Source organism: Zonotrichia albicollis, chromosome 18 (assembly GCF_047830755.1).
Source record: "Zonotrichia albicollis isolate bZonAlb1 chromosome 18, bZonAlb1.hap1, whole genome shotgun sequence".
In the NCBI taxonomy this organism is placed as follows: Eukaryota; Metazoa; Chordata; class Aves; order Passeriformes; family Passerellidae; genus Zonotrichia; species Zonotrichia albicollis.
The window spans coordinates 5650991-5665927 of NC_133836.1; the positions used below are offsets into that span (position 1 = coordinate 5650991).

The window sequence follows — 14937 nt, forward strand, 5'->3', positions numbered from 1 at the left end:
CCTTTTCAGTTGTGGTGGGAACAGGGTGACAGTGCCCAGAGGTCCCACTGAGGAGGTGCTGGGCAGACACAGCTCTGCTGCTGTGCTCTGTGGGAGGGAAACAGGGCTGGTTCCCAGGCTCTGGCCACTGAGTTCTTTCTGTTTCCCTCAGGAGTTCCCTGGTGACTTCAGCAGGCTTGGAAAGCCAGGGGAGGACACCATCTCCATCACCCCCTTACAGCAGTTCTCCAAGCCCATCTGGGTAAGAAAAACTGTTTGGTGGTGTCTATGCAACACTGAATAATCCAACCCCCATTGACTTCCAGGGGGGATTTTACTGCTGTTGGTGTGCTGGGCAAGATCCACATCTCTCCTCTTAATTAATGGGTAACAAGAAACACCCAGGAGAAACTCCCCAGCCTTGGGCACTGATCAGTCCCAGCTACTGAGCCTGTCTCTCCCTCTTCTGGCTCTCAGGAGGGGCTAGGAGGGAACACAGGAGAGCTGGAATTACCTCTGTTCCCTGAGGGGCAGGGATTGTTCTCAGCAGAAGGTAAATGTTCTCAGCTGGCACGTTCCCCCAGTGCCCTGCCCTTAGAGGTGGGCAGAATTCCAGCTAAAGACCCTTGTTTCTAATTCTAATTTACTGGACAAATGTGGGGGAGTGTTGCTCATCTCTCCTTGCTGTTGAAGGACATATGAGAGCCTGCTTAGTTGTTTTTGGGTTTGTTGAAAAGTTCCTTGTGCTGTGGCTCTAGAAAGTAATGCTGATACTGGACCTTGTTTACTAATGGGGGATGCAGGAGTAGGAGGAGCATGTGCAAACAGGCATGGTCATGGGGTTCATTCCAACTAAACCAGTTGCTCTAAACTCAGTTTTGGCCTTTAGAAGTGTTGTAGGTGACAGCTGCCCACACATAACAGTACCAGCTGCCCAGAGGGGCCAGACACTTTTGTGTTCTGAAGGTGTTAATGGTCTTTGGAAGGTGATCCCCTTGACTCTGGGCCCTGAAGCTTTAGGGTATGTGCTTAGCTTGCAGGGAACTGTTTGTGTTGTTTCCCATCTTGTTCTTGCCTGCTGGGGAAGCAGGACAGCTTTCATCTTCTGCTCTGTCAATATGGCACCTGTCGGGGGAGGATGGCTTAAGGGGATTTCACACTGGGAGATAGATGACCCTAAAATCTTTTTTAAGAAGAAAGTATAGTTCCAGGCTGTGTGTTGAACACATTTGTCATGAACAGAGCCCAGAAAATGACAAAACATAGCCTCAAAGCATACAAATGTAACAGAGAATAATATAGCTCAGAGCCTGGCTGACGTGATCAGATTAATTGGCAAGCGTGTACCACAGTGTGGAGTTTAATTGCATGAGGCTTCTTATGCCATGGCCTGCTAAGCTTTTTAACAGCTTATTCCTCAACTGATTCCTTTGCATTCTGGAGATCAGTCTCTATTAAAGGATTTGGCCTTGCTTCTGGGCACCAGTGAGGAGAAATTCAGGGAAGTTGACCACAAAGGCTGCCCACTTCTCACTGTTCACCAAACTGGCCTCATCATTTTCTAGTGGACCCCAGGGTGCCAGTCAGTGCCAGAGGCTTTGATCTAAACATGTTTCCACTCTCACTGTCTTTCCTACTCCTTCCCAGCAGCTTCTGTGGAGCAGATGCCAAACCCTCTAGTGCTACTCCCCACTTTTCTGTCTGCCTTGCAGTAACACTGAAAAGCTGATTTCTGTGCTGGTTGGGATGGGGGTAAGGCATCAGCAATGAAAGATTGGAGCAGTCACTCTGAGTCCAGAGGACAGAGCTTGCTCTTTGCTCTGAAAGTGCTCATGGCTGGTGACACCCTGCTGTGGCCTCACTGGGTTTCAGTGCCCTTCCCTGCAGATGGCACCAGACCTGTTGGTTCAGCACTTGGCTCCACTGGTGCAGAGCACTCCTGGTTTTCCTTCTGCCTGCTCCCTTGGAAGCAGCATTCTCCCTTCCCTGTGTGGCTCCAGGCTAGCAAGCAGTGCTGGCTGCAGTCCATCTGGGACAGAAAGCAAGGGCTGTCTCAGAGTGACCAGCAGTGGGTTTTCCACAGGATGTCATGGTACACTGACAACTCTCCTTGCTCTTAATTAAGAGATTAAGAACTGGGCAGAATAAAAACATGCCAATATTTGATCATTTTTTTTAATTTCAATTTTTTTAAACGCTTCCTTGAAGATGCTTAGTAAGTCTAATGAAAGGTAATTCCTTGCATGTACCCCACAGCACTAGATTTAATACCATTTTCAAAGAGCTTTTAATTACTGCCTAGTAGTTAAACTCCCTGTCCCAGCTTTATCTCTTGGGCTTTGCAGGTTTATGGTCAATTGCATTCTTTAGGGCTTGAGGCCATTTACCAGGTTTAGTGTATGTCACCTCATCTGGATAATTTCCTTTGCAACTTGCACCATGTGGAGGAAATAAGGATTTGATATAACTCTTGTGGAGAGGGAGAATCCTTTTACCCAAGAATTTTTCTGATAAAAAATTTTGACCAGATAGAAAAGATAGCATTTGAAATGCATGTTCAAAGTGAGCACAAGGTTTCATGTGAACCTTCAGATTTCTTGCTAAAGCTTTGTTTTGTTTATGTCTGTCACAATACCATGTTTTATTCTCATGGAAGACAGATACATCAAAGCCTCACCTTTTTGCTGAGCTACTGGAAACCTTGAATGCCTTTTTTTTGTGTGTGTCATTGAAGAATCAGGGCTTCCATTCTGCCTTTTAGAGACAAATAGGAAATTAAGAATCTGTTTTCTTGGTGGAGTAAGAGCACACAAGGAAGAATATATAGAACTTTAAAAAGTTGAGAGAGGAATGAAAATATCAGAATCATTTGACCATTCAGCCTTGAGGAAAGATCTCTTCCAGTTATTTGGCGCTCCTGTGATTGAGAAGTGTCTTCACATGCACTGTGTGGAGATCTGCAGACACTTTACTGCAGATCACCTTTGTTCAGTGCTGTCACCATAAACCACAGAATGCTATGACCTTTCTCAAAACAGAAATTCTGGTAATGGGGTACTTTGAACTACCAAATAAGTCAAAACTCTTCTTTCTTCCCCTGAATACATCTGTGTTCTTGCTAAATTAAGTATATCCTTTCATGTAATGTAAAATATTTCCATTCCAAGTGCTAGACCCCAAGGAGTGATGCTTCCATCTTGTCAGGGGCAGACCCAGGTGTGTTCCTTGCTTGACAATGCGGGAGACTGCAGAAGCCTTCATTACCAATAAGATCTTTCTGTACTTGTCCAACATCCCTGCAATTGGTGTTGGCAGTTGTAAATAGCTTTGCCATGGCAATTAATCCTGGAATTCTGGGGCCTTTGGGAAAAGACTTTAGGCAGCTACTTAGTTAAATGTGGTATTTGCATGGATTTTGTTCAGCATGGTTTGTGTGTGTAGCCTGGTGGACAGGTCAAGAGTAACCTGGGGGAACAGGAATCAGACATGATGAGCCAATTCACCAGCTTGGATGGAAGGAGCCTGAAATTTGCAGAATGGACTTGTCCCATGTTGTGTGTGTGGTATTCCATCTTGCCCTTGATGTGTATAGAGATATCGGCTCCTGTCCCTCAGATTTATTTTCTCCTGAGGTGCCTTCTCCACCCTGTATTTAACTTGCCAATATTCTGATCTGCAGCTCTGCATTCCCCTCGTGGTGTGAGGCTTCCACGGGGATGCCGTGGCTGCAGCAGTGCCTGTGCATGAGTCAGGCACAGGCAGCTCTTGTCAGCGAAGGCTGTGCTGGTGTCCTTTCTGAGCCAGGGATGTTTAGCCCTGCTCAGCCCTGTCTGCTTGGCTGTGGATCTGAGCTCTTGGAAACTGGGCCAGCCATGGCCTGAAATAGCAGGGCTCTGGTTTTCCTGGAGGGAGTGGTGTGCTTGGGTGAGGCTTGAACATCAGGCTGTGGGTGGGAATGGTGCTGGAGGAAAGGTGCCTGTTTTCAGGAGATGTGTGGTGCCATTTCCCTTTGATATGACTTTGAACCACCTCCTGCTGCAAACCCACAGCCCCAGAGCAGCCCAGGGGATGCTCCTTGCCTGCAGTTGCTTCATGAAGATAAAATCTCCAATTAGCTGGTGGAAGGCCCAGCCCTTACAGGAGGTTGTCTCTGTGTGTCTCCTTCCCACAGGCGGCCAGGGCAGTTCTCCAGCAGCAAGTACGGCCACTCTGTGCCCATCCCTGTCCCCACACAGATCCACAACTACCGGCGCATCGAGCAGAACCTGCAGTCCCCCAACCCTTACTCCTCTCCCCGGTAAGTGCTGGGACCAGGGGCTCTGGACACAAACTGCTTTGCACTGTGCTTTCTGTACCTCTGTGAATATCCCTGGTGCTGGGCTCTCCTCCTCACAGAATCACAGAATGATGAGGTTGGAAGAGACCTCTAAGATCATGCCCTAGCACCTCAACTAGATTATAGCACCAAGTGCCTTGTCCAGTCTTTTTTTAAACACATCCAGAGATGGTGATTCTACCACTTCCCTGGGAAGAGCATTCCAGTACTTTATTATTCTTTCAGTGAAAAATTTCTTCCTAAAATCCAACCTATACCTTCCCTGATGTACCTTGAGACTGTCTCCTCTGGTTCTGTCAGAGACTGACCCCCACCTGTCTGCAGCCTCCCTTCAGGAAGGTGTAGAGAGCAATAAGGTCACCTCTGAGCCTCCTGTCCTCCAGGCTAAAGAACCCCAGTTCCTTCAAACATTCCTCACTGTAGGGGAGTGTTTTGGGGTGGTTTTTGGGGTGTTTTTTGTGGTGGTGTTGATTTGTTAGCACTGTCAGTTTTGCCTGTGTACTTTTATATAAGAAAGCTCCTGTCAGCTCAGAGTGAAGGCTGAGCCACTTTGAGTGTGACAGCTTTTCCCATGCCAGCTATGGATTGGGTGTCCAAGTGTCCAGGCAGCGAGACCCATCCATCTGGCAGATGCCTTTATAAAAGGAAAATTTGAGATAAACAACTAAAATGGATGGGGCTACAGAACCTACCTGACTTTACCTTAATTGGTTCCTGTAGCCAGTCATGCCATAGATGATGTGTTGTGCACAAGTTGCATTTTAATGTGGTTATGCAGACAGGACTGAGTAAATCATGAGCAATTTAAGCCCGTGAGGCAGAGCATGTTTTCTGAAGGCTGTCAGGAAGACCCTGCTGCCAAGTCTGCAGCAGACAGCTGACCTGAGTGCAGAGGTCATGCCTGGTACATCCAAGACATGCAGGGCTTCTATCTCTTCTCACATGTGATTGTTGGCTGGCAGCAGCAGCCCAGGTCATGGACTGATGGGAAGGAGACCAACACAGGATCTTAAGGAGCTTGTGCAACAGGGGCACTCAAATAGAAGTGTCTAGGAGGTGTCATGTCCTTTCTAGGATGAGTTGTGTTGGTGTCTGGATTAGTTAAAGTTTAGATTTCGAAAGTAGGGTAATACCTACATCAGCCTAAGTTTGGCTTCAGCCAGCCTAATTCAGGATGAGGCTTATTTGAAGTGGACCCAGAAGCAGAGACACGAAATGCTGATACTGATCAAGGATAGGGATTAGCAGAAGGCTTGGTCTGTGCCACTGTAACTTTAATACTGCTTTATGTTAACTTTTTTAAGTGTGTGGCAGGTTTTGTGGTAAACTGTCCTGTTTCCTAGGTGCCTTATGTTTTTGACAGCAAAACCTGTGGATGCTGTTGGGTTTGGACCTCACAAGAGTCCTGGTTATCCCTGTGAGGTATCAAGAGAGCTCTGGAGAAGGTGCTGTGCCAACCCAGAGCTGAGGCTCACAGCTCACAGCCAGGGAGCAAAGTGCCATGTTCTGCTCCTTTTAGTCAGCTCTGTGCAATGCTGAGAGTGGCATGTCCCTGCACAGGAACTCGAGGAATGGCCCCATCAGGGTGACTCACAGGCTGCTTTTAGCATCTCCTCAGCAGCTCTGGCGTCATGTTTTTCTGCCCCAGGAAGCCATACTTATCTCTGGCCATCACTTCCTCTAATCAGCAGGTTCAGGAGACACCCTTCAGGAATGGCAGGAGAAAACTCCACCAGGCATTTTGTGATGCCACTTTTCCATCAGGTGGATCAAACAGGCCATTGGTGCTGAGTGCTGAGTAGTGTTTGCTGAGTCATTTGATTGCAAACCTTGACGTGCACTCTGGTGGCTGAGAAATGTCCCCCTGTCACCTGGCTGGCTGCTGTGTGACAGCTGTGGTTGTGCACAGATGTGTGGCTTGCTGAGGTGCTAGCTGGGTGTGTGTGCCTCTGGCCACATCACCTGTCCTACTCCTCTGCTGGCTTACCTGGGTCTCACAGGGTGGCATTTGGCATTCCACATCTTCCAGCAGCAGCAGTCACCTGGTGGTTTTCTTCTGCAAGCTCCTGATAGATAAATTTCAGCCTTCTGCATGGCTCATGGTCTGGAGAATTAAAAACATGGCAGGGCAATGCTTTCTGCCACTGAATATGCAGATATCTTCTTACCTTTCTCTTTGGAAATTCATTTTGCTTCAGGGCCAGGCACTTGATGAACATTAGCCTCTGAATCTGGAGCAACCTGAAGAGAAGTGATTTTTAGGTTAAAATTTTCAAGTATTTCCTTTTTTCCAAGCATGTGATTATAGCATGGATTTACTTGGGTGCAGAATGTGGTAACACATTGAATAGGGGCAGGGGGGTTGGCAGATCAACTACTCAGCTATCTCAACTACTGAAATAGATGTATTTTTTAAATGTATTTATTTTCTGAAATGTGGCATAGAGTGAAATATACACCTAGAAGTGTTGATTTACTGACAGTTCATCAGGATGATTCTGCCAGTCCTGGCACTGCTGAAACCCACATCCTTTGTTCCTTCTGTTCAGATACATGAGGGCAGTTAAATGCAGCATCCCTGGCAGAGGAGGCAAGATACCTCACTGACAGCATCTTTCAGGGGCTCAAGCAAGGAGGGATTTTTTTCAGCATTGATTCCTGTCCAGAAAACACCTACTGGTTGAGACTAGTGTTCTTGTAACAAGAGAAAAAATGTTTCAAAAATGAGAATAGAATGAAGGACTTGATGAAAAGACTGTTCTCATATGGAGAAGTGAAATGGGAATCTTGGTGAAGGAGCCTGCAGAGCCAGAATGGCATTGCAATTTAGGTTGTGTGTTCTTAGTGATGGTGAAAAGATTAACATATTGAGAAATAATTAATTGATATGCAGTAAGCCTGTCTCTCTCCAGACTGATTGTGTGGATGTACTCACTTTCCCACTAGTTTCCTCTTCTGTTTCATTTTAGCACTGGCTGATACTCAAGGCTCCTGCATGTGTGGGCTTTACAAATTAATTTTAACTCCCTAAGTTGGGCCTTTACAAGGAGTTGAAGGTGTTTAGACAGGCAGTTCTGACAGTCCAGCCCAAAACCCCAGATTCCTCTGGGTAGCTGTGAAGTGTTTCAGATCTGACAGCCACACTGTTGTGTTTTGCTCTGTAGCTCCTGACTGGAGTCCAGGCTCTGCTGCAGAGCCTTGGCACACTTTACCTGAGCACTGAGCACAGAGCTTTCTGCCTAAAGGCTGCTCTGACTGAAGGGCCCGGGGCTCAGCACAGGAGGCACTTGAATGAAGCCCTCTCAGGCATTGTGGAGACACTGCCTACAATCAGCATCTTGGACATGGCAAGATAGGAAATGTCTTGTTCAGGATTGATGTAGATACTGCAAGCATCTGAAAAAATATCTCTGAAAAATGTCTGTCCTGTTTACAGCTAAGCTAACCTGGATTGTTCTTTTAATTTATTTGAATTGACACTCTTTTGAACAAGGATTATCACCTTAATCTGTTTTGGTGTAGTCCTAGAACAGTGGGATTTTGATCCAGGATAAACAGTCATGAAGCTCTGCTTTTGTGGGAGTAGCTGTGTGTGTTGTGTGATGCTGTTCTCTTCCTCCTCTGCCTGGCCTCTGAGTGACCCATGTGCTGCTCTTGTCTCCTCTAAGGTCTGCTACGGTGCGGAGGTCCAGCAGTACGAGTCCTCTTGGCTTTCCCAAAACTGGTGCTTCCCCTCCTTATCCTGGAGAGCATGGATCCATGCCCAGCACTAAAAAGCTCTCCTTTGGTGGTGCCAAGCCCTTTATGCCATCGCCACAAGGTAAGATGGCAGCTGGCACGTTGCTGTCCTAATAACATCATTTGCCTCTTTCCTGTAAAGAGGGGGGTTTTGACCACCTGTAGCTGCCAGGTAGTGGAGAGTTCAGATTGTTGTGTTCCCCTGTGGTTCTTCTCCACAGATGATTTGACAAGTGTTTTGACCTCAGTAAAATGGAGAGAAAAATACCTGTTAGCCCCAGGAGAGGCAAGCTTTGCTTTGGTGCCTGCATCAAACATTTTGCTGCCCTCAGAAGAGGGCATCTGTAAGTGCAAAGTATCTTTTTACTAGCTTGGGTTGGGGTGAGAACAGATGTAAGCCAATTATTGTCAAAGCAAATTTCTGACCAGCTTTGAAAGGGCTTGAACTTCCAGACTGAAAAGTTTTGGCTGAATATCTGGTAGCCTGATCTAGATGCTGACAGGCAATTCGAGTGGAAAGGGACAAGAGAAACCCCAATGTGCAATGGATGTAATTTGTAATTTTCTGTTTTCTGTAAAAGAACAGGCTGATTTAATGAGCTGTTCCATATCCCTGGTGTCTTTGATCCTCTATTTATTAGTCTCTGCTTATGGGAAAATACAGAATATTCATATTCTATTCCTCTGAACTAATAGCACTGCAAAGCTAGGCTAAAACTTGCTAAACTAATACCAGGCAGAGTTTTTTACCTCCTTTTGCAGGAGTTGATGATCTTTTCATCACACAGCTAGGGCTGAGAAGATGGAAGAGATAAATGGCATCTTTCTATAAACAGGTGGTGCATAGTGCTGTTCTTGCCTATAAAAACTTAATACTGAATTAACTTCTTTTCTATTTAATTCCCTCACAGTTGGAACAATCCCAGAGCAGCCCAGCCAGACTGTTATCCCATCTTCTCTTGGAGCAGAAGTGAGAAGCCGAGTTCCTGCTGCCGGTGCGTCGGTCCTTGCCTTCCTTCCTTATTGCCATGGATAAAGCCAGAACTGTATTCTCAGGGCATTCTAGGTTGAGTTGGGTGCTTCAGCAGCTTCTCTGGATGTTTGGCCAGCCAGGATCTCTGTGTGCTGGTGGGAGTTGGGGTTGTTCCATTCACATCCTGTCAGCCAGCATCTTCCAGTGCTGACAGACCAAGGGTCACAAAAGCTCAAATTTGGGACTTGGGAGCCTATGGATTGAGCAAAGGGAAAACATCTCAAAACCTCTAACACCTCCTCTGCCAGGAGGCCTGCTTGGTGTGTAGCTTCCTTCCTGGTGAGCTCTGACAGTCAGAGTTTGTGTCTCTGAATGGCAATGAAGGAAAGAAGCTGCACTTTTATGTCCCTGGGATATGTTGTTCATACCTCATCCTCCCACAGACTCAAAAATGACCAGGCCTGGCAGTGCTGTGGCTCTGCTCAGTACCATGCTTAGCCCTAGAAGGTTTTGATCTGTTTGAGCTGTAGATCCTGGGACCAGGCTGTGTCTGTGTTAGGAGCAGGCAGTGATGTGGTTTGTCACTCTGTGCCCTCCAGGTTCCTTGGCACCCGAACAGTCTCCTCGAGGGATGGGCTCCCGGCTCCACAGTGCTCCCAACCTGTCAGATTTGCATTCCTGCAGGCAGAAGATAACCAAGCAGCACTCAGACCCTCTTGTTGCTCACTTTGGTCACACCCCAGTCAGCCAGCCTCTGCAGATCCACGGCCTGCAGCACTGCCGGCAGCTCCGCTCCTCACCCAAGCTCTCCGAGTTCATGCAGAGAAGCCCTTTGCCAACAATCATGGGCTCCCCTACAAAGGTGTGCCAGGAGTCTGCTCTTGAGCCTCTCACAGCTTGATCTTCTGGGTGATCTGGGGATGAGCTGCTGCAGGAGCAGATGACTCTGACCTGGATTTATCAGCACTTGTGAGGGCTGTGCAGTGATCTGTGTGAAATGGGGTGGTGTCCTGCTTCCCCTGGGCAGCAGCACTCAGCAGCTCAGCAGAGCCTGGGCTTGGAGCAGACAGGGGAAGGAGCTCCCCAATGGCCAGAGTGACTGGCTGGTGGGGACACAGTGACCCGGCTGTGACACAAGTGTGTGTCCAGCAGGAATCCCCAGCAGTGACAGCCCTGTGCCACATGGGGAGCAGGCACTGTGACAGCATTTCCTCTGCTTGCAAAATTCTCAGCAGTTTGTTGTCCTTTCATTTTAGCCTTTCTGGGATTAGAGACAAGTAATTGTTCAGGGTAGGATTTCTGTCCTTATTTCAGGCAGGTTGTTAAACAGTTTGATTTTGATAAACAAATGAGGACCAAGAGGAGCCTTTCTCCTTCATTTTATATACAGATCTCTATTCTTTTTATTCTTCTTAGGCTGTGTCCCCATTTGAGTTTCCCAAAACCCCAAGTTCCCAGAATCTCCTCACCCTGTTGGCCCATCAGGGGGTCATGATGACTCCAACACGGAACAAGACCTTGCCAGATCTGAAGGAGATGGGTCATTTCCACTGCCAGCAAACTGGGCTGGGGTTGAGGCCTGTGGAAGAGATCAAGGGCAGGTGAGCTGCACTCTGCTTCATACAGTGGTGCTTCACTCCTCAGTACACGACAGATGGGGCAAATTTCAAACCCCAGCTGATGCTAAAGTTGTAGTGAGGCATCTGTAAACATTATGTAGTTACCTGCTAGCCCCTTTGGATTGCAAACAGGTATGGTGCAGACTTTAAAAGTCTTCCTCTAAAGGGACAGACCGTGGCCTGTATTTTTTAAAATGAAAGATTGTCTGCAGCTTCACACCATGTTTAGTGTTCAGAGTTTGATCAAGTGAGGATGCAGGACTTTGTTTCCAGACAAGCAATTGCTCTCTGTGGGGCCTGTCATGGAGGAGGAGCTGTTCTGGGTGTCTCCTCCATCAAACAGTGGCACAGATCTTCACAAGAGAGATCTGTTGGAAAGCCCCGTGCTGGCTGTCATGAGCACTGCAGGATAGAAGGTCACTCAGGTGCTGCTGTGAAGTTTTTCTTACATCCCTCTCTGCACACACTGCAGCTTTCCCCAGTGTTCTGGAGGAATCCTCTGATACTAATTTTCATTCTTTTCAACAAAAACAAATTGTGTTGTATTAACATAGTAAGGACTTGCATTATTGTAGTTAATCATGATAGTTTTGTGCTTTCTACAAGTAGCAGGAGGTGCTTCAGAGGCTCTGTTGAAAGAGTGTTTTTTTCAACTCCAGACTGTTTGCTGTGTAGTGTTAAGTGGCTCTGGAGCAGGAATAGCACAAAGAAGTGAAGTTAGCTGACCCCTGTTGACTTTCAGCATCACGGTGTCTGTACTCTTTTTAGATCTCTGAGCACGGGCAGGCTCACTGACCTGCTCCTCAAGGCAGCCTTTGGGGCACAGATCTCAGAAGCTGGCAGCAGCGACAGCCTGAACAATGAGAAGCCAATGGAGATTGCAGGTAGGTGGGGAGGCCAGGCAGGTCTGGCAGGAAGTCCTGGGCTGGGTTTGCCTGCATCCCTCCTGCTTTGGGAGGCTGCTCTGCCGGTGGCTCTTGGCACGGGAAGCGCCGTGTGTGAGGAGTGCAGTGGTGTTTGCTTTCCCCTGCTCTGTGGGCTGTGTGTGCTGTGTAGCTGCTGCCTAGTGGTGTGATTTTTGTAGGCAGGGCTTCCTCTTGTGGCCCCTTGTGAGTGTGATAACCTGTGGCAGCGGTGGCTCGGTGCCAGGCGGCTCGGTGTGAATGGCTCTGCAGGGTGGGTGTTCTGGGCGTGCAGGCAGGCAGCGAGGAGGGAGAGCAGCTGCAGCAGCGGCTGGCACTGCCCCGTGGTGCTGGGGGTGCCCCAGTGCCCGTGCTGGTGCCCGCTGTGTGCCAGGAGTCTGCAGGAGAGGAACGCACCCGCTGGGCGGGGCACGGTGCTCTGAGTAACCTTCCTGTAATGCCGGTCTGCACCTTTCAACTGTCTCCCCAGCTCCCTCAGGTGCTTACGGAGGGACCCTGCACTCTGGTGCCCGGGCTGGGGGCTCTGCCAGCCCATCCCCAGTGATTTTTACTGTCGGATCCCCTCCCAGTGGAACAACCCCCCCACAGACCACGAGGACCAGGATGTTTTCAGGTAAAGGGCCGATACCTACCTGCCTGTTCCAGTGGGAGTGCCTGGGGGCAGAGAGATGTGCGGTGCTCCTTGCTGCAGGGCTCTGGTGATGGCAGAAGGCTGCTCAGAGCAATCTGTAAGAGCTCAGCTGGTCCCAGCACCTTTGAGGTTCTAGTGCTGGCTCCTGCCAACCCCAGTTGTTGCTGCTGTTTGCGCTGGCATTAGTGCCAGAGTGGTTTTCCAGTACTGTAAGAGACAGGCAAACTTTTACTTCATTGCTCTCTGCTTCAGGAGCAGTGCTGCAGCTGTTCACAGAACCACTGTTGCTGAGAGGTCAACAACTGTAAAGATTGTGTTGTGTTCTGACTCTTCTCCCTGTGGGTTTTGGATGAGCTATAAAAGATGAGTGTGCCTATCTGTGCCCAACAATTTCAGTGCATAAGGACTGTTGGGAAGGAGCCAGGAGGGCTCTGTGTGCAAAATTATTAGAGGTGTTACTTATGCTCTAAACTGCTTAGGTAGGAGATGGGGAGATGCACTCCTGCTTGGAGATACTCCTTGGAAGACACCAGGGCTGTGGTGATTGGCCCTTTTGGGATAGAGTGTCTGGGAGCTGGAGTCTCTGTTCAGTTTAAGAAAATGTTTGGACACATTTTGATTTGCATATTTGGCTTGTTTGGTTTTTTGTATTGCCTGTTCCTCATCTGAATGTACTTGAGTCTGTTGTCCTCAATTACTGCAGGGAAAGTTTGGATGTGACCATGAATAAGCTGCTTGACTGGGATGGGGTACCTGTGGGCTTGGTTCCTGTGTATAACTTGCATTTCCATCCTAACTAAAACCACTCATGTCTTTGATTGCCTGGCAGATTGTAACCACAATTCATTCTTTGTCTCATTTATTTGGAGAGTGAGCTTTAAGACTCTTAAAAACTGAGGGGCCTGTAGCACAGTGGGGTTACTGTTCTGGCTACAGCCTCCAGCTGCTATTGCAATGTGATGGATAGAGGATTCAGAGTCCCTGTGTTGCTTTTCAGGGATAATCACAATCTGGAAGCAGATCCAAACACCAGATTTTAGCAGGTTGATCCTCAGGTACTCAGGGATATCAGATGGGAGGGCTGGAATAGGAGTTTGAAAGTGAACCTGCAGCACACACAGTGTTAGGTCAGGGTGACCAAAGCAATGCTGCAGGACAAGCTTTGTTTATTAGACCTGTGCAGGAACTCCTCATGCTATAGTTAATGCATGAAGTTAATGGTGGAAAGGGGAGACTTGAAAGCTGAAACTTTTCACCCCAAGTGCTTGCACAAGCCATGAGTAAGGACAGTACTAAAGGCAGAGCCTTTCTGTGAATCATCCCAACAATTTCTGCAAACAACCTCTTGGAATTACAGGGCACCCAGAGTGTGATGTTGTAGGTGCTTTCTTCTCCTGTCTCTGAGGGAACTGCAAATACTCTGCCTGTCTTTGATGATCCTCTTGGCTTTGAAGCATTGCTGCAAACATGGAAAGAGCTTTTGGGAGGAAAAGAGGCTGTGCCTCTCTGCAGATCAGTTCTGCATTATTATATTGCTGAACCCTTAGAAGGCAGGGTAGGGTAGTAAATTAAACCTGTGGTTAGAAGAGAAACATCTTCCTCCCAAGGACCAGTGAGAGTGGAGAATGCCATCTGGGTAGAATTAGCACATTGTTGGAGCTGGCATTGGCATCCCCCATCAGACAGAATGTTTCCCTCTGTGGCAGTGTGCCAGGGGTGGGAAAGCCTCTGGAAATGGTGAATGTATTGTGAGACAAAATCTCCTTTGTGCTCCTAGGGTGGATTCAGTGGTCAAGAAGGGGAAAAGCTGATGGTGAGGGAATTGTCTGATGGACACCACACCTACAGGCTCTCCAGAACCCTGGGGTTAGGGTCTTGACTCACTGGTCACTCATTCTCTGCCCAGTCTCTTATTTATAAAGAGGAGAAAGCAAAAGTGCAGGGCATTAATGGAAAACTCTCCTGGCTTGCATACAGGATGTTCTAGACCCATCATTTATCAGAGTGCTCATTCAGTGACAGTAATAGCAAAAGGCAGGGAGCCAGGGTTCAAACTGTGCTGCTCCATGGTGGGGAAGTTGGCTTTGACAGTGTATGATAAAGATCAGCCCAAGATATTGTGGCAGGATTCAAAAAAAGGGTTTAGCCAAAAAAAGGGTAAAGAATTTCTTCTGAATTGTCTCTGTAAATGATCATCATTCTTAAATCTGCCTGAGCTTGTCAGCTGGTCTGAGTCACTGAGTGGGGAGTGGTTGTTCTGCATCCAGAGTCCTTGCATCTTCCTCACAAGTACCTCTTGCTAGCTCCTGTCAGATCCAGGATCCTGAATCCTACAGAATTCTCTCTTCTGCATGAGGAATGTCTGCCTGACCTGCTGTTAATACCTCCAGTTAATTCCTTTGTCTGTTTTTCTTCACAGTGGGCTCTTCCAGCTCTCTCAGTTCTGGAGGCTCCTTCAGTGGGAGGCACTTGGCAGTGGGAGCTGCTGGGGAGGCCCTGGAGGGCCCCTCAAGTCTCCGGTACACTTTTGCTGATGCCATCACTGCCAACCTGGAAGGTGCTGTCACATTTGAGGCACCAGAGCTGCCTGAAGAGACCCTCATGGAGGTGGGTGTGTTATATCCCAGGGACAAAGGACAGGGGAATAAAAGTAAAGCTTTTATTAAATCCATGCTTTGCTTCCAGAGGTGGAGCAAACAATACAGCAAGTTCCAAGAGAGCAAGGCCAGTGAAATGTT

The 14937-nt window shown here is 47.9% G+C and overlaps 1 protein-coding gene across 5 annotated transcripts in view; it reads left to right on the forward strand.

Moving 5' to 3' along the window:
• Positions 1–14937, forward strand: part of ULK1 (unc-51 like autophagy activating kinase 1) — a 75840-nt gene that overhangs the window by 52146 nt on the left and 8757 nt on the right. For 4 of the 5 annotated variants that reach the window (XM_074554633.1, XM_074554629.1, XM_074554631.1 and 1 more), the window contains exons 16-24: positions 152–241; positions 4151–4276; positions 7984–8135; positions 8965–9048; positions 9626–9888; positions 10443–10627; positions 11414–11529; positions 12038–12181; positions 14619–14806. In XM_074554633.1, the coding sequence (XP_074410734.1) occupies positions 152–241; positions 4151–4276; positions 7984–8135; positions 8965–9048; positions 9626–9888; positions 10443–10627; positions 11414–11529; positions 12038–12181; positions 14619–14806 (1348 nt within the window). The remainder of the gene's footprint in view (positions 1–151; positions 242–4150; positions 4277–7983; positions 8136–8964; positions 9049–9625; positions 9889–10442; positions 10628–11413; positions 11530–12037; positions 12182–14618; positions 14807–14937) is intronic. The other variant, XM_074554632.1, reaches the window with a different exon arrangement.